This window comes from Lepisosteus oculatus, chromosome 5 (assembly GCF_040954835.1).
Source record: "Lepisosteus oculatus isolate fLepOcu1 chromosome 5, fLepOcu1.hap2, whole genome shotgun sequence".
NCBI classification, from domain to species: Eukaryota; Metazoa; Chordata; class Actinopteri; order Semionotiformes; family Lepisosteidae; genus Lepisosteus; species Lepisosteus oculatus.
The window spans coordinates 40818334-40844070 of record NC_090700.1 but is presented as its reverse complement, the minus strand read 5'-3'; the positions used below and the strand labels follow the sequence as shown (position 1 = coordinate 40844070).

Genomic DNA, 25737 nt, shown 5'->3' with positions numbered 1-25737 from the left:
TTCCAGCCCAGGGGTCACTGGGGTCGGGGTCCAGACAGAGGCCAGACCGGAAGCTGACAGGGGAAGCCGATAATGCTGCTGTCTCCCTGCTCCTTCACACTTCAGTGAACACCAGCCACTCCAAATACGCACGTCCCACTAGTGGTGGTTACAGATTCTACTGAGGCTCGCCCATCCTTCCTCCTGGTCCATCAGAGCTGTGCCTGATCCGCTGTTCTTTTCTCTTCTCCAGTGCACTGGTATTTTCCGTTTTCGCGCTGTCTAGCACATTGTCATTACGGAAAGAGATTTGGTAGATAAGCCACTGAGCAGAGAAGCAGTGGAGTGAAGAAGCAAGCGCGCAGACTGACTGCGTGCTGCTGCCAATCTGCGAACAGGAAGCGTCCAGCAGCAGGAGAGTGAGCGTGTGACTGTGAGTGAGCGTGTGCTGTCGTGAGTTTCACACCCGGGCGCCATGTACGTTGATGTGGTCTCCCTGCTAACAACCACCACCTAGTTCGCGGGCCTGTGTGAGTCCTGTTCCTGGGAGAGGAATTTGTCACTTTACCGGTTTATAGTCCCGGTCCAGTTTCTTACTGTAAAGGCGGTGACAAATACAGTAGCATCTATTTCCTCTGACTGCAGTCAGGCAGGCGCTGCTCGGGCCAGAGCTGTGGGAGTCATGGCCCTGTTATTAGTTTGTTATTCTTCACAGTTGATCCTCACAATTCATTATTAGTGTCAGCATTGTAATTGTTTTGTGCCCCCCACGCCCCTTCCTCCCCCTACAACAGTCAGTACTGCCCCCATGCCAGGTCCCAGAGCTCAGCCCTTTTAAAAGGTTTCTGTGACAAAAGGTGGAAGGTGGCTAGCACTAACTCAGAGCTTTAAAACATAATGAAATTCAAGCCAGATCCAATTTGATCCTTCTGTCTTTCAAATCAAGGTGAAACAGGAGAGTGTAGTCATGCAGTCAAATCACAGGAAAGCAGTGCATGGCATAGGACAGTGTGGGAAAGCAATTTAAATGCATGGTTTACATGTGGTCAGATCACGGAGAAACTGCAGATCATAGTGAACATATCAATGTTTATGCTGTTACCAGGAAGAGGTAGGCCCAGTAGATTAAAAGAAAAGGCCAGAGACGTCAGTGTATCAGGATGTGCAGGAGGGGAGTGATGGTTGGACATCAGAGTCACGTACTCTGGAAGCCACCTGGCAGGAGCCCAGAGTGATCAGCTCTCCACTGGAAATGTCACAGGCAGCGACCAGGGGACTGGGCTGGAAGTGTGGACGTGAAAAGGAAACGTTTTTTTTAATCCTTTTTTTCAAATCCTGAGTTTAACACTCCAGATAATTTCCCTGACTGCAAAATCCCCTAACGAGCGAAGCAGATTCCTGAAGATTCCTTACAGGCGTTTTTCCAAGCCAAGAAAAAAAAAAGAATGAAAAGGCAAAGCTGGCTCTCAGGGACACTGGATGCTTTGAAAACTTTCCTTCCTTATCAAAATTGATTTTCATTCTTCCTGTAACACATCATGTCTCGGGGGATTTTGTCGTGTTGTTTTTTTAGAAAACCTGCAAGAACCTTGTAGTATCAGGAACAGATAAAATGGTATTTGAGGGTGTTGCTCGAAGCTCTGTAAATAAGGCAGAGAGAAACCAACAGTGGGAAAGATATGAGGCAGTTTTGTGTGTAGTGGATATTGTGGACATGTATTGAATTCTGGGTCAGATGTGTCTGCTGAGCAACTTTAGGATTTCTCTGGTCAGAGTCACTTTTTAAGATAACTGAGTCTGGTCATAAGAATCTTTACCTGTAAAACGCTGCGCTTCTGCATTAAGAGGATGTGTAGAGCTCTCTCTGTGGTGGACCCTTATCTTTCCACTATTTGCTTTTGTGTTTTAAGGTTGATATTCAACAAATCTGATCAAGTCAAGGATTTGATCTTTTGTTCTGCTTGTCTGTTATTGTTGATTTCTTGCATGTACTGTATTTTTGGCATAAGAAATACACAAGCTGATTGGTTCGTGATGAAGAGGAAGAGACCGGAGTGCGGGCCTGTTGGCTCATGATGAAGAGGAGGAGATCGGAGTGCGGACTGGTTGTCCTCTCTCACTCTAGCATTTTTCTTTTAGCATTTTCGACACAGAGCATTGAAAATGCTGATCTTCAGTCAGTTCAGGACAGAAATCCTGACAAAGATGACTCAGTATTACTTGTTCTTACCCCCACAGAAACAAAGGCTACAGCAGAGGAGACAGTGCTAACAGAGGAGACAATATTAATAGACAATACTGAAGAGAATTAAAGTGGGATAAAACTGGACTAGCATTAACTCAGAGCTTTAAAATATGTTGAAATTAAAGCCACATCCAGTTTGATCTTTTTGTCCTCAGATTCAGAGTTAGCCTCTGGTCAGCAGCTCTTGGTTTGCAGGGATTAAGGCTGGCTGTGTGACCAAGCAGTCTACCTGGAGTTATTGCCAGGAGGTTGCTGGGCAGTGCTGCAGGACAGCAAAGCTGACTGGAATTTACAGTGGTCTGGAAAACTGGGTCTTGTCTTCCTCACAAACACTCATCAGAGTATAAATAAGTACAGCACATGGATAACTTTTAGAAATATAATATATTTTTAATTAAACTTTAACTGTAACATTAGAATAAAATGTTTCTGTTAATGTTTTCTAGACTGTCATTTGGCAGTTTGGAAGAAAGATAAAACCGGTGCAGTACAGATTTTCATATCATAGAAACATTACATTATACAGTAAATGGCACAGTAGATGACATTTGTACAGTTTGGCTTCTGACGTTATATGTGCTTTCTCTACTCCTGGTGTTTCTGTTGAATTTGCATGTCTATTATCTCTGTCCCACTATGACTTCATCCCATCATGCAGTTGTCTTAAAGTGACCCAGGGGACGATGGTACATATTTCTCCCACATTTGTACGAAACTGAACTTTTCCAACCTGGCAATAATTAACTGAAAATGGGTCTTATAGGAGAAAACAAATCCATAATTTACTGCAGTCATGAACAGAATCTAATCTTCATTTACGTGATCTCTCAGTGCTTGCGTTGATAGCAGTGTTGCCAATAACCTGCTTCTGCTGATAAGGTAGCTTTATTCCTCATCTTCAGAAAGGGCAGCTGTTATCTCTTACTGTATTGTTGACTAACGTTGTTACTAGAGATGTCAACAAATCCTTGACACAGTTATTTTTTAGTCCAGATCCATGCAATCAGTAAGGCTAGTATATCAAACTTATCAATCTTTTTTTTATTGCTATTTTTGAAGGTCCATCATGTATGAATTAATATGACAGCAAGAGAATATTTTAGTAGGATGAAATACAGTTACAGATCCAAGACTGCAAATGGTGTGCATTGTAATATTCATACTGTATATGTTGTAATGCTTTGTCCAAGCCAAGGGTCAGAAGGTAGGTAAAGACAAGAAAGCTTTTAAGATGTATAAAAGGTTTAAATGGTTAAAAAATAATTTGTTTCAGGATATTTGAGATTATATTGAGTTATTGTATTATAATAATATGTATTTGTGGAAGGTGAAAAAGGACCTTTGTCTGAATTTATTTTTTTATTTAAACCTAGTGCAAAACACAAGAGAACCTATTGTTTTCAGTCATTTCTATGCGTATCACACATCCACCTGATATATGTAGGCAGGTCCAATCCTGGGTAAGATCGGGAGTTGGGCTCAGAGACTCTGCCACAGAATACTGGAGGCAGGCGTCTATGTGCAGCAGCAGCTCTTCATTATGTGGCCACAGTGGACAGTCCTGGAGAGGGGAAATCAGGCCAAAGTATTCCACTAGTGAAATGCAGTCTGTGAGAGTGTTTCAACTCAGTGAGGATAAACTTGATTTTATTTTCCTGGAGAAATCGAAGGAATCTCTTGATCTCTGGTGCTAGACCTTAGTTGGCTGATGAAACATCTAAGAGCTCAGCAGCATTCCTATCCTGCACAAACAGCTGCTGCTGCAATAGTTAATGCACTGACGATTGTCCGGGGCAGATTTCCTGGTGCAGATGGCTTAGCGCTGGGGCCGGTAGCTTTCACTGGCGAGTGCCAAGTGATTTCATCAAGAATTGCTAACGTGCTTCTCACATGAAGAGTGAAATGTGAATGTGGGCTGACTGCCAGCCCAGCCCCCTCCTCCGGAGTCATGTCTGTGCCAGCTCTTTCCTCTTTGAGCTCTCGGGCTTCATCATGCGTGGTCTGACAGCATTTCTGATGGTGCCATTATAATTAACGCTTCGGGGAGCTGCAGTTCACAGTGGGATTATCAGTCACCACAAAGCCACCAGCAACCTGTGATTAAATTCTACTTCTTTCCACTCTGTCACATCCTGCCTCCTCGTCCTGAATTACAGTTCCATCTGCAGACCCAGTCCTGGAAGTCTGTGGCAGTACCACACACCAAATGTGCCACAATATAGAGGAGATGTACCGGCCCATGCCTGGACAGAGAAAAGGGTCCAATAATGGCATATCGAAAAAATGATTTACTTGCATCAGTTTCAAGGCCAGCAGCTTGCAGGAAATGTCCCTGTGTTTACAATGATTACAACATGTGCTGCATGTTGCTGCAGATGAAACTATGTTTTACTTTTCGCTGTGGAATTTATCTCCACTCGTTCCTTTGCAACCCGCACGCCACCGAAGTTCTTCCCCTCCCGCCCCGAATTCTCTGCTCTCAGAGATCTCTCAGCCCTGGTCTCCACACCTCAGAAACGGGAGAGACTCTTAAGGTCTGCCTGAGTCTCGGATTGAGATCGGTTTGGGATCGTGCCTTCCGTGGTGCTTGGAGTTTCTACGTGTCTGTATTAATGAGGACCAACTATGAAAAAATAAAGCCTGAGAATCAGAGGTTATCTTTTATAGGTGAGCTACCTCTCCCATGGCTTCAAGAAATTACTTTTGTTTCTAAACAACATGGTGTTTTGTTCATTGACAGTGCCAAAACGTCAGGGTCTAATTTCAGCCTTAAAAATTTCACCATAAAAAATTGGCAGAGCACAATAAGCATAGAATGAGAGTCAATGGGAGGGCCTCACCAGCATAGAAATACCAATGCGTTTGTTTGCATTGCTTAAAAATTGAGCAGCAGATGGCTGCTTCTCCCAACGTTAGCTTGCAGGGACAAAGGACAACGTAAACAATCAAGAACAATAAGAAGGATTCGGACAGTTTTCATTTGCTTGTATTTATTAAGTGACCCATTGTGGATCAAACTCAAACAAGGGATTTAAAAACAAAGCACAAAATAATTTAGGCACTTAACACACCTGCTTATTTGCTCAAACAGTGTTACAGTCAGCCCTGGCCTGATGGCTCACAGCAATTGGTACAGTAACAGGGCAGCTGGGGATGAAACAGAAAAGAAAGACAGCATATCTAGCTTGAAGATGAAGAACTGTTCCTGTCTGCAACATATTCATGATTCTTCTTCTTATTTATGCTTGAAGAACAATCGATTTAAACTGCTCATCCCTAAAGCTTGCCCCTTTTGTATCTGCAGTAGGACCTGCCTGCAGCTGCTGGTTAGTGACAGTGCGTCGGTACCCTGCGTGCTGAACCCAAGCCCAGCTAACATGGTGCATGTGTGTCCTTCTCTCCGAGATCCATAATTCCCGATTCATAGCAGCACCGTCCAGGCTTGGCCATGAGGCCGTCGGGCGCTGCGCTCAGCTGCCACACAGGATGCCCGCACTGGACTCAGCGCTGCTGGGCGCTGACTTGGACAGAGTCTGGCACACGAGGGTCACTGCAGGGACAGGGGATCCTGTCCCTCTGCTGTCCAGCAGTCCCAGGATTCAGTACTTGGACGTAGTACTTTAATCCAGTTTAATATGACATTTTTGTTCTCTTCCAGTCTTTGAAATGTTTCATGAGGCATTTTACTCAGCAGTAAGTTTTGCAAATACAGTAGTTTGCACTGAAGTGTTCATTCGTACCATTTCAATCCGGACAAGGAATACAAGACATGCATAAAACTCAAGCAACCTGATACAGGTTTTTATTAATTCTATCATCAGTAGTCCATGCACAAACCCATTGTTTAATAGCGTATTGTGGTACAAAGTACAAATATCCCTTCTCTGGCCATCTATTGGCAACATACCATGAACCACCATGACCCTGTCCCTTCCACCCCGTGCCAGAGAAACAGGCTGTGTAACTGCAGGCTGGCATCATGCTCATGTCCACACGGTGCTGGGCTGAGGTGCCAGTGCTCACTGCCAGAATGATAGGGCCGCAATGCCCGTCGTAACAGTGAATACAGCCGCAGCCTGCATTGGTACTGGGGAACAATCAACCTAACCAACCCGACCTTCCTCGTTAAACCTCCTCTCATGCTTGCCTTGCTTTCCAACACTTGTCTTCCTTATTTTTTTTTCTAAATCCTTCCTTTCTGCTTTCTTAGTAATCTCGACCTCCCTTGAGAATCCATATCCTCTTTCTGTATCCCACTGTCCTGCACTGGTGTGGCACCTGTGTGCGAGCAGGTGACCTTTATCACCAGGCCCAGTGTTCGGGGAGACCCCAGCCTCCCTGTACAACACTAAACAGAATAAACAGACATCAACGAGGACGGCTTGTTAGTACAGAAGCCTGCTTCCTCTATTGCCTCATCGATGCTCGGGGTGTGGTTTACAGAAAGTGTTTACAGTTGAGAAAACTTCTTACTCTACATATACAGGGGGTTTGCAAAGCAGTCTCTGGTCAAGGGACTGTTCTGATCCAGTTAAACCCAGGAACTCAACTTTGTACACTGCAACATGAACTCTGGGGTCAGTTCATACATGGCAAAATCCTAACCCTTCCTGTATCCAGCAGAAATGACTGCAATCTCTTAGCTCAACAGCTCGCCCCTCTCCGACAAACATCCCTCTGTCCCGTCAATGCGCCTGCCTGACAGACAGTTCCAGTCTCAAAGCCATCTCCAGCTCTCCTTTAAGGAAGCTGCAGATCCGGGCTTTTCCTCTCCAGTACAAAACTTCCCCATGTCCCAGAAGCAGGACCTCATCTGGCTGGGCTGCAGATGCCCACTGCTTGCTTGTAGACCTCGGTGACGTTCTCGCAGTCGGTGAGGGAGAAGGTGCTGTCGCCGACCCTGTGCTGGTAGCACCTCATGTCCCACAGGAGAGGCCTCCTGCCCCGGCCCTCCAGCTCTCCGTCTCCCAGGCCCAAGAGATCGTCCGCAGAAACACACCCCCTCATCAGGGCTGCAGGCTCCCCCACAGGGGCCGCCACCGCCGCCCCGTCTCGCTCCGGCAGGTCCAGGCGGTCGAAGGACTCAGAGGAGAGGATGCTGTCCTCACTGACGGCCCCGCTGGGACGAGTCCGGGCTCCGCGCTCACGGAAGGCCAGCTGGTCCAGCGATCCGAACGGCTCGGTGGCGCTGGAGGAGAACTTGCCATTGGGCTTGAGGATGCTTTTGTGGTGCGAAGAGGAGCACCGTTGGTGGGGGAGCGGGGCGTGGGAGGAGGTGGCGGAGTCGCTGCTCTCCGGGGAGGAAGAGTAGTAGCCAGACTCCCTCTTCGCTGGCTTCTTCAGAATGCCTTTCCTGGGCACAGCCGGGGGGGGCGGGACTTGCTTTTCCGAGTCCGGCACCACGTTTCCGATCTCCTCCTTCCTGGGCTCGCTCGCAGGCTTCTGCTTCAGGCTGCCCCTCTTCTTGAGGATGCCCTTGGGCTGACGGCTGGCGCCAGAGCCCCCCTCCTGCATGGTCTGGGAGACGTCGTTCTCCTTGCGCGACCTCCGCAGCGACCGCTGGCGTGTCACGGGGCCCCCTGCGCCGGCGTGTGGCCGCAGCAGGCAGCGCACCTTGGAGCCGTTCTCGAAGAACGGGCGGGAGGTGCGGCGCAGCCAGTCGGCGAGGCCCGTCAGGCCCCCCGCAGATGAGTCCCCCTCTGGGGCTGGTTCTGCACCCTGCTTGCCCCTCGCAGCCTCTCCCTCAGGCACCAGGGGGCAGCGGTACCCCCAGTTCAGCCACCAGTGCCCTGCAATCTCCTCCACTGTGGCCCTGCGCTCCGGGTTCACCATCAGCATCCAGCGGATCAGCCCGCAGGCGTCTGGGGAGCAGAGAGCAAGAGTCAGAGAGGCTCACCAGCACTATCAGCACAGCAGTCACACAGTCTACATGATGACCTTTAATCCGTGACTTCTTTCATTAAATTTGGCTCTGAGCAGAGCTCTTACCAGATGGCTTGGACGGCTCACGGTACTGCCCGCTGGTGATCTGCCGCACCAGGTTCTTGTAGTCCTGGCCGTCGAAGGGCATCGCGCCATAGACCAGCGTGTAGAGCAGCACGCCCAGAGACCAGCTGTCCACCTCCGGCCCGCAGTACGGACGCCCGTTCACGATCTCTGGAGACGCGTAGAGCGGACTGCCACAGAACGTCTGCAGGTAAGTGTCGCGCCGGTACACGTTGGAGAGCCCAAAATCAGCAATCTGGGGAGAAACAAGCAGATGTAGGCATCGTTAGCAGACGCTTCATCACTGCAACTATCCAGGTGAGAAGGGAAGGGCTTGGCCTTTTGAGCACTGAAGCTGAAAGAACGCACCCATTTATAGCAGCCGGTTTCGCATTCTGAATCAGCAGTCATTCCTAATGGAAATGACGGTATTCAGCCCTCAAATCAAATTATGAAAATACACAGAGATGAGGTGGAATGAGTAGAATTCTTTAAAAAGTTCTTAAAGGATTTCAGACAAAAATATTTTTTGCCAATGTATGACAGTATTGGATTGAACAACAGGCACTTCAGTCCCATCCCATAGTCTGTCCTCCCCTTGCTCACACCAGCTATCGGCTGCTTCTCGTTTGAGTTACTAGGCAGGAAAAACTGTCGGACAAATACGACGGCTTTCAGAAAGAGGGTTAAAACCTCAAATGTGACAGCGGTTGAGGAACTGACCTGTATTGACCAAAGTACAGGATCTTGCAATAATAAAGCAATAATGTGCCATGTTTTTGCCAGACAATGAACAAAAAAGGTCTTATTTAAGTCCCCCACCCCTCCCAGGTCGCCTTATCTAAATTACAGAAAGTGCGAGCTGATAAGTGGCCATCTGCTGCATGCCAGGTGTGCTATCAGAGCCATCCCACAGCACAGAGCACAATGGCATGCAGTTCATGAGAGGGTGGGTTTGCAAAGTACACCTGACAGTAGATCAGACCAGCAGCTCCTGACATCTGGTATGTTTGCAGCTCCGTCTCTAGGCGGGCAAAGACAAATTGGGAACCAGTTTCATGAATCTCATGCCAAGAGAGATTCAGAGGAGTAACCTTCAAAATATCACTGGAATTTACACCAGAAGCATCCTGGACAGAAACCGATTAAGACTTCTAATTATATTTTCTCTTCTTTTTCTGGCAAAATCACTCCAAGCTCCATTCTCTAATAAGACTCCTAAAAAACTCCATGTGGTATGGAGCCAAGATAATGGATTAAAAATACAATAATTCTCTTGACACCCTGCAGGATGGACTGAAGTTTAAAACTGGTACTGGTACATTGTTAACTCCAACAAGAGTTCAGGACTCGTGGGGAATTGGGGGCTCACTCCTTTTAAATGGTCAATTAGGATCTTCTAAGAACCATGTCCAAATCTTCCATTTTTCAGCCTGATCTAGTGAAAATGTGGGAACTGTATCCTCAGGGGTTGCTGACAGGCAGGCAGAGCTGGAGAGTGAGAGCGAATGTGTGTGCGTGAGTAACTGCACGAGAGGTACTGGCAGGCTGCCTCAATGCTGTTCCACAGAAACTCCATTATCAGCAGCCAGCATGTAGGGCAATAAAGGATCTGTAGCAACTGCAATCTGAACTGGTGGGTTAAACAGTTACACAAAGCCACAGTCTGGCCTCCCTACGGACATCCTGCTTCTCCTTTGCCATTAACGTCTGGAAAGCCCGACACACTGGCTGTGCAAGTGAGCGATGGCTCCACACCTTTACTTTCTCTTTCCCTTAACAGCTTCCAGACAAACTAGGCTCCACACTCACTTTTTACTGTAGGCAGCTCTTGTGACAATGGAAGGAGCTTCAGTGTGTGCAGAGAGCACCCCATTTTCAGATGCACCCCTCATTACTCACCTTCACGTTGCCGTTGGCATCCAGCAGGATGTTCTCCAGTTTCAGGTCCCGGTGCACAATCCCGTTCTAGAGAGGACAACACGAGAGCAGTGTTGATAAGAGCACTGTGGTCCAGCATGCACCCAGCTTCACCAGAACCCTCTGTGCTATTGTAACAAACCAGAGAACTTGTTTCAAACGAAAGGAGACCATTCTGTCCACGTAACGTGACTGTGCACTTTGAGGTCAACTCAGATCAGTTAGAACTTCTTGCAGAGTAACAGAAATCTTCCTACTTCAGACAGGGAAATACATTTTGGTTTTTGATATCTTGCTTGGGCTGGCAGCAGTTGCTTCCTGTCCACTCCAGGACCTGAAATGATGTACCTTGTTGCAGAAGTTCTGCAGTGCTGCAGTCTGGGTCCCAGCCACTGACCAAGCCAGGACCCTGTTATTTTGCCACTGAGATGTTTCTCAAAGAACGCTGTTCTATAACGGGGTGTCACTTGTGTAACTTGTGGGGACTGTGCTCTGTGTCTTACCCGGTGGCAGTAGAGCACGGCAGAAACGATCTGCCTGAAGAAGTGCCGCCCCTCCCTCTCCGTCAGTGTGCGCCCGTCGCTGATGAAGTCGTACAGGTCTCCACGGCTGGCGTACTCCATCACGATCACGATCTTGTCCTTGTTCTCGAACACTGCGGGCGCACAGGGACAGGTCATTGAGGGTGGGCAGGGCTGTGTGTGCCCTCTGCCTGAGCTGCAGCCTGGCACAGGGCTGGAGCCCAGGGGCACTCGTTGCATAATTCGCTGGAGCAAGCCAGGTTACATAAGCTGATCGAGTGTGAGTTTCTTTGTGTTATTTCACGTCACTTCTACGAGCTGAAACAACTGCAGCACTGTTAGAAGACGGTTACAGACACAGAAGCAAGAGGCAGAACAGAGAGCTGTCACAAGTACCGGACTGGAAATTAAACAGACAAACGGCCTCAAGCACAGCGAGCCAGCTGGTGCCAGCACAGCTTGGAGGCTCACTGTTACTTCACTGAGCTAAACCACCGTAGAATGACTTAAGTCAAAATTTTAAAAATGGATTCTGTTTTAATATTTTGTGTGTAAAACTATTTGACATGGATCTCTAACATGCTTGCTGCTTTCTGATTTTTTTTAAATGCTTATGTAGGTTGATAGACAAAGGGTGAGTAACTGTTCAGATTCGGACTGAAGAGCCATTTTTTAACTAAAAGGTTCTTCTGCTTTTACTATATGAACTTCATGTTCTTTTGGACACAGAGGAAGAGTTCATGTCCATGTGCACAATTCCTTTCAGGTTTGACTAACTTTGCCTTCTACACTGTGCAACATCTCACACTGCTCTGGAACTATATACTACTCACGGACACGTCGCTTCAAGTTTTCCATCAAGGCTTTACTTGAGGAAAGTAAAAAAAAGAGTTTTTGTGCAACACCCCCCCAGGAAGTGATTGCTAGATCTGTGCAAGAGCAGTTGTGATTGCTGTGGTGAAACGGAGTGTTGAAATGAAATAGAGACACACACACATGGAAGAGGCAAACATGAGAAGACAATCATGCAGCTGCACACAAGAGCCCGTGCACCTCTGATGCAGTGTCAGGGGATTGGCTCCTCCACCCTGCTCTGTTTTCCTGCACGCAAGCCCTTTTTTGCCAGCAATTACAGCTTCATTCAGCTGTCAGTCTTTTTGTTTTTTGAGGTTTTCTGCTCCTTGACAAACTGGCATGTCTGGTGCTGAGTCACAGATGAAGGTAAACAACAGGACCCAGCTTGTTGTATTTGAAGCCAGAACTCCTAACAGGATCCTGTATGTTCCCAGAGTAAACTGATTACGTCTCCAGTCTGTTCTCTGCACAAACACATTGCAGAATATACAAAATTGTAATGACCTTATTGAACAATCAGTTTTGCTGCAATTGGAGCTGCTCAGTGCTACAGTGCAGGGCTGCAGGGTGTTCAGTTAGTGTTTGGAGAGTTGGGGAATACCTTCATAGATAGTGATGATGTGGGGGTGATTGAGGGAAGACATGATCTCGATCTCTCGGCGGATGTGTATGAGGTCTTGCTCGTCCTTTATCTTATCCTTCCGAATGGACTTGATGGCAACCTGGTAAAAAAAAATCTTAAATGAGCTCCCAGGAACAGAATCATATGCATCACCTTTATTTCAATTTCAAAGTACTTTACCTGTAGTACTTTTTTAAAAGCATTTCTGCAATATGAGGAGCCTGTATTTGAAAAATTAGCCAGAGTTTCCCCCCCCCCCCCCCAAATAAGTCAAGCATGTGGCATTAAAGAACTTTCCTGTTTACCTCAAAGTTCTTCAGTGAGGAATAACTGATGATTCACCCAGAATACTGCAGGTGAGTCCCAGCCAGGTCAGGCCCCACCAGTTCTCTGCACCAGGACCTCCCGGGAATCCCACTGGGACAGACTATCACCGTCACTGGGGACACTGGCATGGGCTGTCCAACACGGACAGTGAGCAGGGAAGGGGGCAGAGGGTCGAGAGCTGGGGCAGGAGGAATATTTTATCAAGAGGAATCCGTCCATCATTCAGGCTGTTTATTTCATCCAGGTGAGAGAAGCTGGTGGGCATTTGCAGAGGTTTCCTGAGCCGTGGAGCCCAGTTTCACAGAAGTGCTCCAGGACAAGAGCAAAACCAATCCAACTTTCAAAATAAGTCTGCAGCCCATTTACCCACAGCCACTCCTGGCAGGAGGAAAACCTGTTTGGCAACAATGATTATCTAATATGCAGCTTCACACTTTTTGCTGCTATTTTCAGGAACTGCAGGAACAGCCCTTGTGGATATTCTACCTCACCAGCAGAGAGCTCCCATAGGAGATGTGCGGCTCGGGTTCATTCTACAGACCTCTGTTATTGTTCTCCAAAAATAAGCACACCCCTAATGTCAGACCGTGCTGATGTAACTGGAGAGGCTGGAGCTGTATTCAGCATGTTCATAAAACATTTACCACCACACTATCTTTAGAGCTGTTTCTTTAAATGGAAATTGACAATGAAAATTGAAGGACCCTGAAGGCAGTGTAAACATCTGTTATGTTAACAATATTTTTTTCCATTTTCCAAAGCAACTGATCTCAACAATGTAGAAAGATGTTTTAGAAATATAGCCTCCAATGCCTGGGACAGACTTTGCTTAAAAGGTTGTTTTATTTGATTAACATTTCCACTATAGAATGATCACAATGCATAGGAAACAGTTCCAAAATACTGCAGGCAGACTTTAATTCATATTATTTATACTTCAGATTTCTGTTTTTTATTGCATGTTTATTATTGCCATTTGAAATGAAAAAATCTTCCTTGTCTGCCTATAGTGAATCCTGTTATGATTCGAATTTGCCACCCTTGGTTAGTGTCCAAACTCCAAACTCATGATTTAGAGATAAGAAGTACTGTTTAGTATTAAACATTCAGGGAGAGCTGGGTTGTGGCTCGCTGGCTTAGAGTTACTGCAGCGACGTTGGCACACAGCCGAGATGATTGATCAGTCCCTGCACATAAACCTCCGTTTCATTTTCAAGAGAGCTGGGGGGGAGAGACCAGGGAGACGCCCACACAGCACAGAGAACATGGGCTAGAAGCGCTCGCCATCACTGCTTTCCGAAAAGACATAGTGCCGAGTGTTCACCTCTGTGCTCAGGGACACGCGTGCAAATACACAGCGCTCCCTGCCCATGTGCTCTTACAGCTACAGCACCTCGGCGCTCGGCGCCAGTCTCACTCTTACTCACATAAAGCCTGTGAAGCCCCCCCATCGGGAGACAGACCAGTACAGACCAAAAGCCCTGCTCTGATCCCTGCCAGCCACGCTCGGGAGCCAGCTGTTGAGTCACGAGCTCCCCTCCGGGAACGAGAGGGGCAGAGGTGCCCGTCAGGCTGACCCCTCGCCCGCGTGCAGCCGCGCCATCTCCATCTCCGTGCTCTTTGATCCGGGACCTCCGGGGCAGGGAGGGAGGGAGTGGAGACAGGCAGCCTGTGGAATTCTGTCAGCCTGCGCCTCTCTGGGTCACCTTCAACACGCAGTGCCAGCTGCCTCATTAGCATATCACTGATCGCTGTGCTGGTGCTGTGAAAACAGCTCGGGGCTGTTTCCACTGCCGATTCGAAAACAAGCGTCAGCAGCACAGGAGATTCCATGAAGCCTGCCTGCGCACACGGACTCCTTCACCGCAAACCCTCGGGATTTCGGGACCCTTCGTTACATCAGCTTTTCAGAAAACTTCCGACAGTCTCGCCGTGACGAGATACCCTGGCCGGTAATTCTGTCACGCAGCACACCGGGCATCTCGACACACCGTTACCAGAGCCCAAAACAGAGAGCCTCCTCCCAATGCCTCACACTGAAGGCCACAGGCTAAAACTCTGTTGCATTTAAACACCGACATTAAAAGTTACTTTTCTCAACAGCTCACATCTTGTTATGCGGGGAAAAATAAGACCACAAGTGAAAACTGAACCCTTTCCTCTCACTTTGAAATCACACAGGTCAACATAATGCTGTTATTGTCGTCGTGTTTTCTTTTATTACACAGATCAAGACATTGTAAAAACATTTCATTCTTCTATCATGCATCAGATCTGTAGTTTATTTTTAGCACTGGTGTGCTCAAGAGACAATAATACCAGAACAGGTTCAGCCCTGAACACACCAGGGCTAAGAAGGGAAGCTTATTCACTCTGGAAACATTGTGGGTTTCTGTGCTGGTCTCTCTGCCCATCTATTGTCCTGTTTAAACCTTCACCCGCGTGACGGCTCAGCTCTGCTGCCCCAGTGTCCCAGGAGTGTCTCCCGAGAGGCAGCGACATGCACAGAGCACAGCTGGCTTTGTTTAAACTCCCCGAGAGGTTCAAAGGGGTCAAGTGTAGCTCAGGCCCAGCTCCCACAGGGAGAAGCAGGAACTGGCAGGTACAAGGGAGCGTGGCCAGGAAAGGAATTCAAACTGGCTCCGCTTCAGGAAGCGAGCCCTCTCCCATGGCACCTGGTAACACTCCCGCAAACAAAGAGCCCGACCGGTGGGAAACGCTTGCAGCCCGACGCGGAGCACAGGGAGCAGCAGGAGGAGAAACGCCCACAGCCGCAGAAGCACACGGAGCACAAGACCAGGCCACAGTGGGGGCTGTGGTTACGTGTGCCCCTGAAGCAAAGATCCCAGAGCTCTAAGCACTGTGAGCGTTTCCGAGAGGCGGCTGGGGACCTCCGCCACACTGCTGGGCAACAGCAGGCCCAGCAGGGCTCCTGCCATTATGAAAGGTTTTCCAGGGCTGATCAGACACCAGAGGAACAGACTCCCGTGTCTGCCAGGCAAGACGAAGACACACCTCGCCCATGTGATCAGGCTGGCATTCCAGACAGTTACTGGTTCAACTGTACGATAATATACAGCTGCACTAGTTACACAGTGTACCTGCTAGTCTATGGCCTTCCTCCACCTGCCTCAAGCCAGTCATTACCGATGCCTTTCGCCAACATTATCAAGCACTTTGAAAGTGGCACCTTCATGGAGCTATGGGACACCAAAGCTGATTTTTCAAATTCTTTTCAACACCAGTCCTTTGGAGGTGACCCAGCAATTCCTAAGAATTTTGTTTTGTGATCGAATTATGTGCAACAGAGCCTTTCGAGGAGCTGACTTGCCTCATCGCTGGCCCGGGATGGCGTCAACGGTCAGGACAAGCACGGCTCAGGGAACCACTGGCTGATGATTGACGAGCTGCATCTCCCTTCGGATACAAGCAGAGAGGGAAAGGCCATTCACCTGACCTGGACACGGAGCTGCACAGCTGAGGAAACGGGCTCCTCTCGACACAAGAGCCTCCTGGTCGGCTGCAGCACAACCCCAGGCTGCAACTGCTACAGCCCACAGACCTGCATCCACAATGCAAACCGCCTGACCAGAGTCTTGAACGTCCACAGTGGCCGCACTGACAATCGCAGAGCAAGAGTTCGTGTGTTGTGACTTTACCATGGACTCGCATGGGGCGTTCACAGCCGTCTGACAGGATGAACTCTGTAACACACTAGGCAGCCATGTTGCTTTTATCCTGCATGTCCGGGAATCCGCCAGGAGGTTCAGAGCAGATCTCCCTGGCGACTCTCTTGCTTGGCTGAACTGGCAACAGAACCCCCCCCCGCAGAGAGCTGTCCCTTTTAAAACTCCACCACCCCGCCTCCTTTGAGAACTGTATATTTATCAACAAGTGCCCTGCTGGGGTTCTCTACTTCGTGCACTGAGCTGTCCCTGTTGCTGCCAGGATTTTGTCTTGGATAGGTGGGGGGGGTTGCCTAACATTTTCAATGCTTTTCACAAAGAGCTATGTCCTGGGAGTCTGAGCTTAATTAGCCAGAAATTACTTGATGAAGTGGAACTAATTCATCAAACGGGCACGATTGTTATGCAAGTGGTGCCTTCTCCATCCCCACGATTCAGGGTAGAAGAGACCACGGCTAGCTCTCGGCTCACAGCTTCACCCGCTTTCCTGGCACGCAACACCGCCCGAGAGCTTCAAAAGTCATTTCGAACTCTTTCCGAGCTCTGTGGATTGATTTTGTTCCAGCAGCCCGCTCTGGGTGCTGGAGGTGATATAAATCTAAGAGCCCGGGGCTGACCAGGAGGGACAGAGCTTTCTCTTCCCTGACTAGGGGGGATTGGCGGTGGGGGACCGGAGGGGTTCTGCACGGAGCGACCCCTTTATGCAACACCGCGGCACTGAGCGGGTCAGTCCTTTTACAGAGGCAAACGGGATGCTGAACACGATCTCAACCGATTTGACTTTTAAATACACAACGTCATTCCAGTCCGTGGTAAGGAAGATCTGGCAGTGCGGCGTATCTTTTTTTTTCAACGTCCCCTTCGGCTTTCCTCACGTTTGCTACTAACTACAGCAGTTCGTGTGAAGCCCCCAGAAAAAAAAATAAAACCCCGTGCAGCACTTTCGAGTGGGCGAAGACCAGCTCTCAAGAGGGAATGACTCTGAAACAGGCCCTGAAACTAAAGCGCAAACATACTTCTCGTGTGTGTTTTGGTCGTCTGACCGGTGACTCAGACAGGTTTTTATTGTCGTTTCTATTGTTGTTGTTACTTTCGCTTCCCGCACTCACTCACCTATCAACACCTGCCGGGAAGAGTCCGGGTTTTTCCGCAGTCACGAATGTTTTGTTTCACTTACAAATAAAAACAATGAGCGCGACTACTACGGAAGGATAATGAAAATATTAGTGCACAAAACTTGAGCGGAGCCGATGAGAAGCAGAGTTCACCCCGAATATACAGTGTATATTATATGCGTATAAATGTTCAAATTGTGTGCTCTTTATGTATTGAAGCTACAAGAGTATTCTGTTAATAATCTAAATGTTTCGCATCCCGATCTCCAAAATTCATACGCGTTCATTTCTACAGTGTGTGAGTGACACACAACGTTTAGAGTACGCCACAAATGTCTCATACACGTGGAAGCTTGTTGGTAAAAAACAATTGCTTAGATGACTAAACATTCTGGTCTCACTAGTCCTGTAAACCGTCCAGCTGAAAGACAAACACACCGTCTGAGCGACACCCTCGGAATCGCGAACCTCCACAGCCCGAGACACAGAAATTGCAGGAAAGTGTCCCAGCTGGACTGTGGAGTACCGGGATAAACACCCTTTCAAACCAGGTAGTCACAGAAACCGCGCGTTGTACTGCTCCGTAGTCCGTCACAGACGGGCTAGAATAATAAGTAGAAGGGCGCGCTTACCACTCGTCCTGATCGCTCCACTGCTTTCTTCACTGTACCGTACGTGCCTTTCCCCAGAGTCTCTAAAAACTCGTATCTGTGCTTGAGGTTGTGTTTGTGGTGATGCCTCTTCACGGCGTGGCGTCTGAGCGAGCAGCCCTGCACGGCAGCCTGGCCGGCTGACAGCGAGCCCTCGGCCGGCAGAGCCGAGAGAGACCGACCGCTGCTTCTTAAAGTGCGCTGATCCATCGCGGGAATGCGAGCCGTTAATAAATATTAAATTAAAAGAATAACTGAAATGAATGACTGAACTTTAAGCGCTAAAATCTATTCTTCACAAGAACAACATTTCGCAAGGCTTCACTGTACTCTACTAAGTTACTCACTTGTGGTTCAGCGAACTATAGCAACCTGGCAGGTAAGTCCCCGCCCCCTCATGAATAATTCAGTAGCCGTTGCTGCGGAACGCTGTGATTGGCCAGCTCACACCACGTGTCTTACTTGTTGGGCCGTGTTCTTGGACTGCGCTGAAACCTCGGTTTTTCTATTGGCGGTCTTGCGGATTTGGACTTGATCATTAATAAATCCGTCCTCGGTGTTGGTTATTGCTGATGTTTAATTATCATACTCAAAACTACATTTTATGTTTAATCGAAAATCAGTGATACCGGATATTAATGGTCTAACCATCGTTTTAAAAAAAACGAGCTCGGATCTGAAAAAAATTGCTGTAAATTACAAAGTTTATTAAATGCTCAACATTTGCGTGCGGCAGTTGTGGCTGGCAATGAAATGTATTTTCTGCGAGCTCACCGGGGGCGGTAAAAATCACAAAATCAAAGTTACAAAATAAGGTTACATAATAATACAAAATAGTACAATAGAAATTGAATAAAATAAACTCAGACAGAGCTCAATATAAATAGAGCTGCGATGTGTCCAGGGTGCAATGCATTATGTCCACGTAGTGCAGTATGCCGAATACAGTGAAAACTGTCCGTGTAGCCATTAAGGGTGATTTGCTGAAGGAACTGCAGGTTGGCTATTTAGCGGTCATTTGGTCATTTGGTGGTGGTGGAGGGGAGTCCCTGTAGTTACCTGTTACTTGTAAAGCGCTCTGAGTGGAGTGTCCAGAAAAGCACTATATAAGTGAAAGCAATTATTATTAATTACTATTTAATTATTATCATTTGCTCTTGCGCTTCTGCACGAGTCTGTAGGACAGCGCAGTGCCATTGCTAGTGACCTAAAAACTATCCTCGCAGGCTTGTTGGATTTAAGAAGTGTCAAGCTGGGTTTCATAGCAGTATGAAAAACATTAACACACTTGTCTCATTAAAAATAAACACCTTTAGCTCAGTTGAGTATGAAGGCGAGTTGGGCAGTGCGGTTCAAGGAAGAGCAGGAAGTCACTGACGTGAACTTTCTCCAAATCGCCTTTGCTCGCTCGCGAGCAGCCGGGAGCGGAACGGAACCGAGCCCCCGAGGCAGTCTCTCGAGGCTCGCGCTCCCTCGGCGCTGCGACACAGGCTCGAGGTTGCCGCGACACGGCAGAGCTGAGTGCGAGGGAGAGACACCACATCGCGAACATCCAACAGAACGTGATTTTCATGCTGCACGTAAAAATCCAGTCGGTTAAAACCCTTTTCCTGCTCTTTTTGGCCGCCCTCGCTCTGGAGTGCGTCGTCCGGGAAAGGCAGATATAAACCGTAGGGAACGAGCAAAGCATTTCTGTGGTAAACCCGCGCAGGTGAGGAGCTGCCTGGGCTGGCAGGCGCGCTGACCTAGCTGGCGAGGTATTCAGACGCACAGCTCTTCAGCTCTTACTCACACACGCCAGCGCTCTCAGACAGCTCAGACACCTGGGCCCGCAGACTGCACCAGGGCTCGCCCTGAGCCGCTCGACCCCTGACCCCCCCACCCTCCTTTGTCAGCTCGGCGGGATTTCAGCCGGGGCAGCAGAGCTGAGCGCCCCCCCGCCAGCAGCCAGCGAGAAGCCTGAGCGGTGACGATCGGCGCCCTGCAGGCCTGAGGAATGCGACTGGGGCTATGTTTTTAGCTTCCTTGGCTAAGCCAGCCGCTCTAGCCTGTTGGCAGCGCTAGTGTGCTCTACTCGCCAACGTCCTGCCGCGAAGGAAACACTCTTGATGAGAAACAAGGCGGTAAAAGATCAGCTAGGAGGAGGGAAAAGGCTTTCTAAACAACTTATTGGTGCAATCTACTATCACATAAGTAGATCTCAGGTTAAGACACATCCTGGCAAAGCAGCCTGATAGAGCAACACGTACCAAGGCCAGTGAAAATGTCCTTTCCCTCCCTCAGGCCCTGGTGCAGCAGTGGGAGGGTGTGAACTGCTGGGATTGTGTATTGATCAGGACGCTGATCTGCAGCCCTGGTCCTGTGGAGGCTCATTCCAGCTGCACAGTTATGACCAGCTGACCAGCTGTGACAGATATTGTTTTAATTAACTAAGAGCTGGGTTGTGATGAATGGTGAATTAGGTGCAGATTGGAGTGTACAGAAGGCCATTCTGAAACCCGTAGTGCCTGATTTCTTCTATCTGGAGGTTCTGGTGAACAGTGTGGCATACCTACTGTGTACAGATCAACTCATCCTGATAAAGGAACGAAGCTCGTTAAGCAAGAGAAGGACAGCAATCCACACCAATCACGCAGATGCCACTGCTGGTTTGTGTGACACTATGCAGCCTTCTCGGCGTGACCAGGTCTTTTTCTGCCTGTGTGCGCACGGTCCTCTGCATGACGACTCTGAGGGGGCGTCTGGGCCTATCCGATGACATCATGTCCCCGGGGCCTCAGGATGAACTGTCCCACCCGTGCTAGTGTGTGGAGAGGGGTCACATTGCAGGAACTCGGCCAGACAATGAGGCAGTTCCTGGGCCTCTTCTGCTTGAGGCTGGAGGGCAGTGGCGTAACACCTAGTGCTTTGACAGAAAGAGGAAATTACAGGAAACGAGGTGGTGGGAGTAGGGCAGCACAGCGCAGAGGGGAGAGGTGACAATGGGGAACCTTGTTACATAATTCCCACTTTGGATTGTGTTTTTAGGCCTCCGCAGAAATTCAATACACCTTGAAATTGAAAGACCATTATTCTGCCCCTGTGCCGTTCCCTTTGAAATGTGCAGATATGTGCCAGGTGTGTTTCCCTTGAGAAATCGGAGATCAACAGGAATGAGGAATCAGAGCCATAGGACATCCATCCTTGTCGAAACGCCCACATTGTGAAACACCACATTTTAGCCTGAAAGCTCCCCTCTACTCGAACCCTAGACCACACATCCTTAATGTGCACCAGGCCTGAGCTATGCTGTGCTCTGTGTCTCACATAAATGAGAGTCTGGGTGGAGCATGCCGAGTAATTCAAATCACAGAATTACAATTCACCTCCTTGTAAAACAAAGTGCATGCAAACACAAAGCAAGAAGCCTACAAAGCCCAGGAGGCAAGGTGGTGTTGAGCTTGTGTGTTTGATGGGGTAAGGCCCTTTCATTTGATCAGGGTTATGAAAACCAAGGCAACTGCTTTAAACCGAGCAACGGTCAACTGTGCTGAGCTTTCTCTGTTCTGAGTAGCAACAGTTAAACAATGCTGAGGTCTGGGACGCGCTGGCCTGCTGACTCCCGCGACGTGAACATCTATCGTACACGAGGGGATGGCGCCCCCTGGTGTTTAAGTGCTACTGTTTTATTCTTTCCTTAGCCCTTACAGAACCGTCAAAATGGACTGAATTTCGGAAAGTCTTTCAATCAAAAATGACAACGAACGCTTTTTAATCAGGTACAAATGCAGATATATCCGCATACTTCCACACAAAAGATGTAAAACTATAAGAAACAAAAAGCTTAGCTATTCACTGCTGGACCTCAAGACGCGGTCGAATTCATGCAGTAGCATTGGCGCAGTGACGTCATAAGGAACGCTAGTGGAAGGACTCGTGAAGGTCGACCGTCACAGTACGTCGTCTCTACGGCAACCTGAGGTAAACATTCCCTCTCGCTTACCGAGTTGGGCCACATGGCTGCTCCGGAGATGGGTAAGTACTGAGACACCGATATTTCCCTTCACTTTCCTGCATTTGTATCACAGAATTTTGTGAAGAATAATACAAATATAGTATTCCTCGGGCACTTTAGAAACACGGTATAAACGGGCAGATGAAGCAGCTGAAGCTAAGCAGTAAGCAGGATGGGAGACCTCCAGGTTACTGCTGGAAGAGGTGCTAGTGGGATCAGAAAGGAGCACTCACCCTGCAGTCTGTGTGGGTCCTAATGCCCCAGTAAAGCAAAAAGAGTAGGGGTGTTACCCTGGTGTCCTGACCAAATTTCCACCTGGCTTTTAGGAATCATGGCCTCCTAATAATCCCCATCTATGAACTGGCTTTATCCCTCTGTTCTCCTCCCCACTGATAGCTGGTGTGTGGTGAGCGGACTGGCACACTATGGCTACCGTGACATCATTCATCATCATCATCATCATCATCATACATGTACACATGCGCAGAAAGTCTGCAGTCATACCTTTATACCTGAATTGATGGCAACAGTGTTAATGGGCTTCTCCATCTCAGCGCCCCTGAGGAATGTGTGTTTCGGAAGTTCCCAGGAGCGCAAGCTGTTCCCGTCCCACTGCGCTCCCGATCGGCTGGGCAACGAGCTGGCGCCCCTGCGGGGGGGCTCGCACCTCGGCCCCGGCTGCTACGACAACCACACCGTGAGTCGCTAGGTGGGCCGGGCCGGGCAAGGGCTCCCCCTGGACAAACACACGACAGAACGGCACCCTCCCCGTGACTCCCCCCGGGCACCCCTCTGCACCAGGGGCAGCAAGACGTGGTGATGGTGGCACCTCGGCATAGCTGGCCAGCTTTCACAGACACGTCACCCGTCTTTTTGCACACATTTCTAACAGCCTGTTCATGCCGACAGGAAATGTAATAAAGGCAGTGTTTTCCCTGCTCCTGCCTCACTGTCACCCTGCCTCTTTCTCTTGTCTGAAGGTGGGCACCATCGTCTATGAGCTGGAAAGGAAACCGGAGAGCAGGAAGGGGTACACCCTGGCTGCACGGACTGCCCCCCGCCTCCTGCCCACTGCACAGGTACCACAGCCTCAGGCTGAGCAGGGGGGGTGCTCTTGCCTTTACGGTCATGAATTATCTTCTAGATCCAGTACATCAATATTAAAAACAAACACATGAATAATTATAGATCTGGAATAGATTAAAATAAAAGGATATGTGGGTGGAGGGCTCAGTGGTTAGCACTGCCGCCTTGCAGTGCTGGAGCCCTGAGTTCAATCCCAGTCCTGGGGTGCTGTCTGTGTTGAGTTTGTATATCCCCTCATATTCACATGGGTTTCCTCTCACAGTCCAAAGACATACTGGTTGGTTAATCAGCTTCTGGGTAAATTGGCCCTGGTATGATTATGTGTGCTGAAATAAGCTCCAGCTCCCCTTTGACCTTGTATTAGATAAAGCGGTTAACTTCTCATTTATGATACCCTGCAACATACTGATACACCCTTCACATTTCCTTCCTCAAACTGAGCTGTGGTTCCCTTCTACAAGTGAAAATGAACCAACAGCTGGGCCACCCTGGTGCCGAGTTCATCAGGCTGTAGCAAAGCCTCTTCAACCCCGGTGTCATTGTGCCGAGTTAAATACATGTTGGTATTGTTTCTCTGTGGCCAGGCTGTGACTCCCTCACCACAGCATTACCAGAAAGACTGGACCCGCCCAGGCCCCCTCCTGCCCAGTGCTGCGCCCTTCTGCTCTAGCGCGCAAAGATTCCAGAGTTGGCATGCCCTGTGCGACTCCCATCCTGGGTAAGAGGGCAGCACAGCCTTTGCAGAGCTCTCGCTGCTCTGGCCCACACACACACCAGGAGTCTCTCACTGGAAAACAGCCTGCTGAAAGGAAGACGTAGAATACGCAATGTTATTTTAATACACGTATACGGTATCTTAGAACACATGTACTCAAAATAAGGTAACTGCAATACAGTGCCTTTTGTTTGCTTATACTAGATAAGACTCACGGTTGCACCTGTTGTGAAACAGGAGTCTACTGATAAATCACTATGCTACATTTCTACATTTTATTTCCTTTTCTTAATACAACACAGTGACGTGGTACTTTGACAAGTTTTTCTGAAACCTACTTTAAGAACTCCCCTTTTGCTGATTAAAATTACTTAACAGCATCATTACATTCTTGTAGCCTGATGTTGCTGGATTTTAGGGGCTGAGCAAGGCCGGCCCTTGTTAGTAGTGGAATACAAGACCTCTAAAGGAAACAGGTTAAGATAAGATCACTTTATTAGCTATATACAATTTCTTGCATTAGGAATTTGTCTTTTCACATAACCCAGCTTGCTCTTCATGAGACACACAGACAGAGAGAAGCTTGGGGTCAGAGCGCAGGGTCAGCCATTGTACAGCGCCTCTGGAGTAGTTGGGGTTAAGGGCCTTGCTCAGAAGCCCAATGGAGTAGGATTGCTATGCCGGCTGCAGGATATGAACCAGCAACCTTTTAGCCACAGGCGCAGATCCTTAGCCGCAGTTCTTTTTTTTTTATAGTTGCAGCTGTAAGTGATATTGGTGGACTAGCAAGAGAGCTGTGTTCCCTCTGGACAATTTTCAATCTAATGTCCCAGTATGGTGACGGGGACAAGCTGCTGTCCTTTCGATGAGACATTAAAATGAGATCCTAAATACTTGGTCTTTAAAGATCCCATGGCACTGTTTGTAACCATTCGTACCCCCCGTGCTGTACACCTAATTAAATTCCATTTGTGAGTTGCTCAATCTAAAAGTTTCCCCTTATTTCATCAGTGCAGCAGTTTTTCACTGGCGGGGACTACATTTTGGGGCTGGATAAAGTGGGTTGTATCCCGTTGGTAGAGTGCTTCGGGATCATTTGGGATGAAGAGTAAGTGCTACACCTATGTAAGAAAGCATTCAGTTAGAGGGAACATTGCAGGGCAGAATCGGAGGCTGTGATAGTTTGAAGATAAATATAGTACTAAAGGGCACTTTCTTTCTTTCTGATTGGTCCAGACCAGGAGCTTATGCTCATGATACTGCTCAGAACAGGAAGGTGTCCTGGCCAATGAAGTTTGGCTCCCCAGACTGGAATCAAGTGCCATCCCTGGAGAAAAGGTCCCTGAGGACAGAGGTGAGTGTCTATCACAGTGCCAGACGTAAGAGACCAGGGCTATGTAATTTGGTATAGTTACAATTAAGAGTCCATTAAGCAAATGGATGAATGGATGTTTGTCAAGTAATGTTTACCATTTACATTTAAAGTATATTCCAGGAAACAGAACATCAAATGCATTCTGGGCCATCACTGATAAAGATTATTATATTTAATCATTGTTCTTTACCCTTTGTCATTATGAAGTAAAAGAGGTGCTCTGCATACTACTTACAGTACATACTTTGTCTTTTTCTTCTAGCTTCTCTGTGACAAAGAATTCCAAAAACGCAGGAATAGGATTGCTTACTTCAGCCTGTTCTATAGCTGAGCCTGTGTGCCTGGGCTGTGGTCAGCACCGTCTGTCACTCGCTCAGATCACAGAATGTGGAACATTATATACATGTGCACAGGGAAGACAGATCCGGTATTGCCTTTCCTTTCGCATTCCCCTCCAGTCTCCTGTGTAATATATTGCCAATGGACTGACGCCTCCTGATCAGTCCCACCACACTCTGCATGCTGATCAGCTCACATGATGTCCAGCCTCCACCTATGTCTCCAGGCATCTGCTTCCCTTCTATTCCCTTCTTAACATGTCTTATTTCACAGTTGTTTTTTTGCTTAAAGGGACAAAATAAAGTTTAGATTAATTTGCATTT

At 48.2% G+C, this 25737-nt stretch overlaps 2 protein-coding genes across 3 annotated transcripts; one reads left to right on the top strand and one right to left on the bottom strand.

The window, feature by feature from the left end:
- Window positions 1-5197: 5197 nt before the first annotated feature.
- nuak2 (NUAK family, SNF1-like kinase, 2) lies at window positions 5198-18284 on the bottom strand. Its single transcript, XM_006628611.3, has 6 exons — window positions 17888-18284; window positions 12107-12227; window positions 10633-10784; window positions 10112-10177; window positions 8213-8465; window positions 5198-8085 (listed from the first exon to the last, which is right to left on the bottom strand). Exons 1-6 carry the CDS (start codon window positions 18113-18115, stop codon window positions 7034-7036), a joined length of 1872 nt encoding a protein of 623 aa, XP_006628674.2. The 5' UTR covers window positions 18116-18284; the 3' UTR covers window positions 5198-7033.
- On the top strand, window positions 15178-25734 carry LOC102684592 (ciliary microtubule-associated protein 3). Of its 2 annotated transcripts, XM_069190451.1 has the most exons (7): window positions 15178-17806; window positions 21733-21919; window positions 22454-22596; window positions 22880-22978; window positions 23570-23703; window positions 24937-25054; window positions 25338-25734. In XM_069190451.1, exons 2-7 carry the CDS (start codon window positions 21901-21903, stop codon window positions 25404-25406), a joined length of 582 nt encoding a protein of 193 aa, XP_069046552.1. In that variant the 5' UTR covers window positions 15178-17806; window positions 21733-21900; the 3' UTR covers window positions 25407-25734. The 2 variants fall into 2 exon arrangements, with proteins under 2 accessions (XP_069046552.1, XP_015198228.2); XM_015342742.2 differs by lacking the exons at window positions 15178-17806; window positions 21733-21919 and having other exon boundaries at window positions 22298-22596.
- The last annotated feature ends 3 nt before the right edge of the window (window positions 25735-25737 follow it).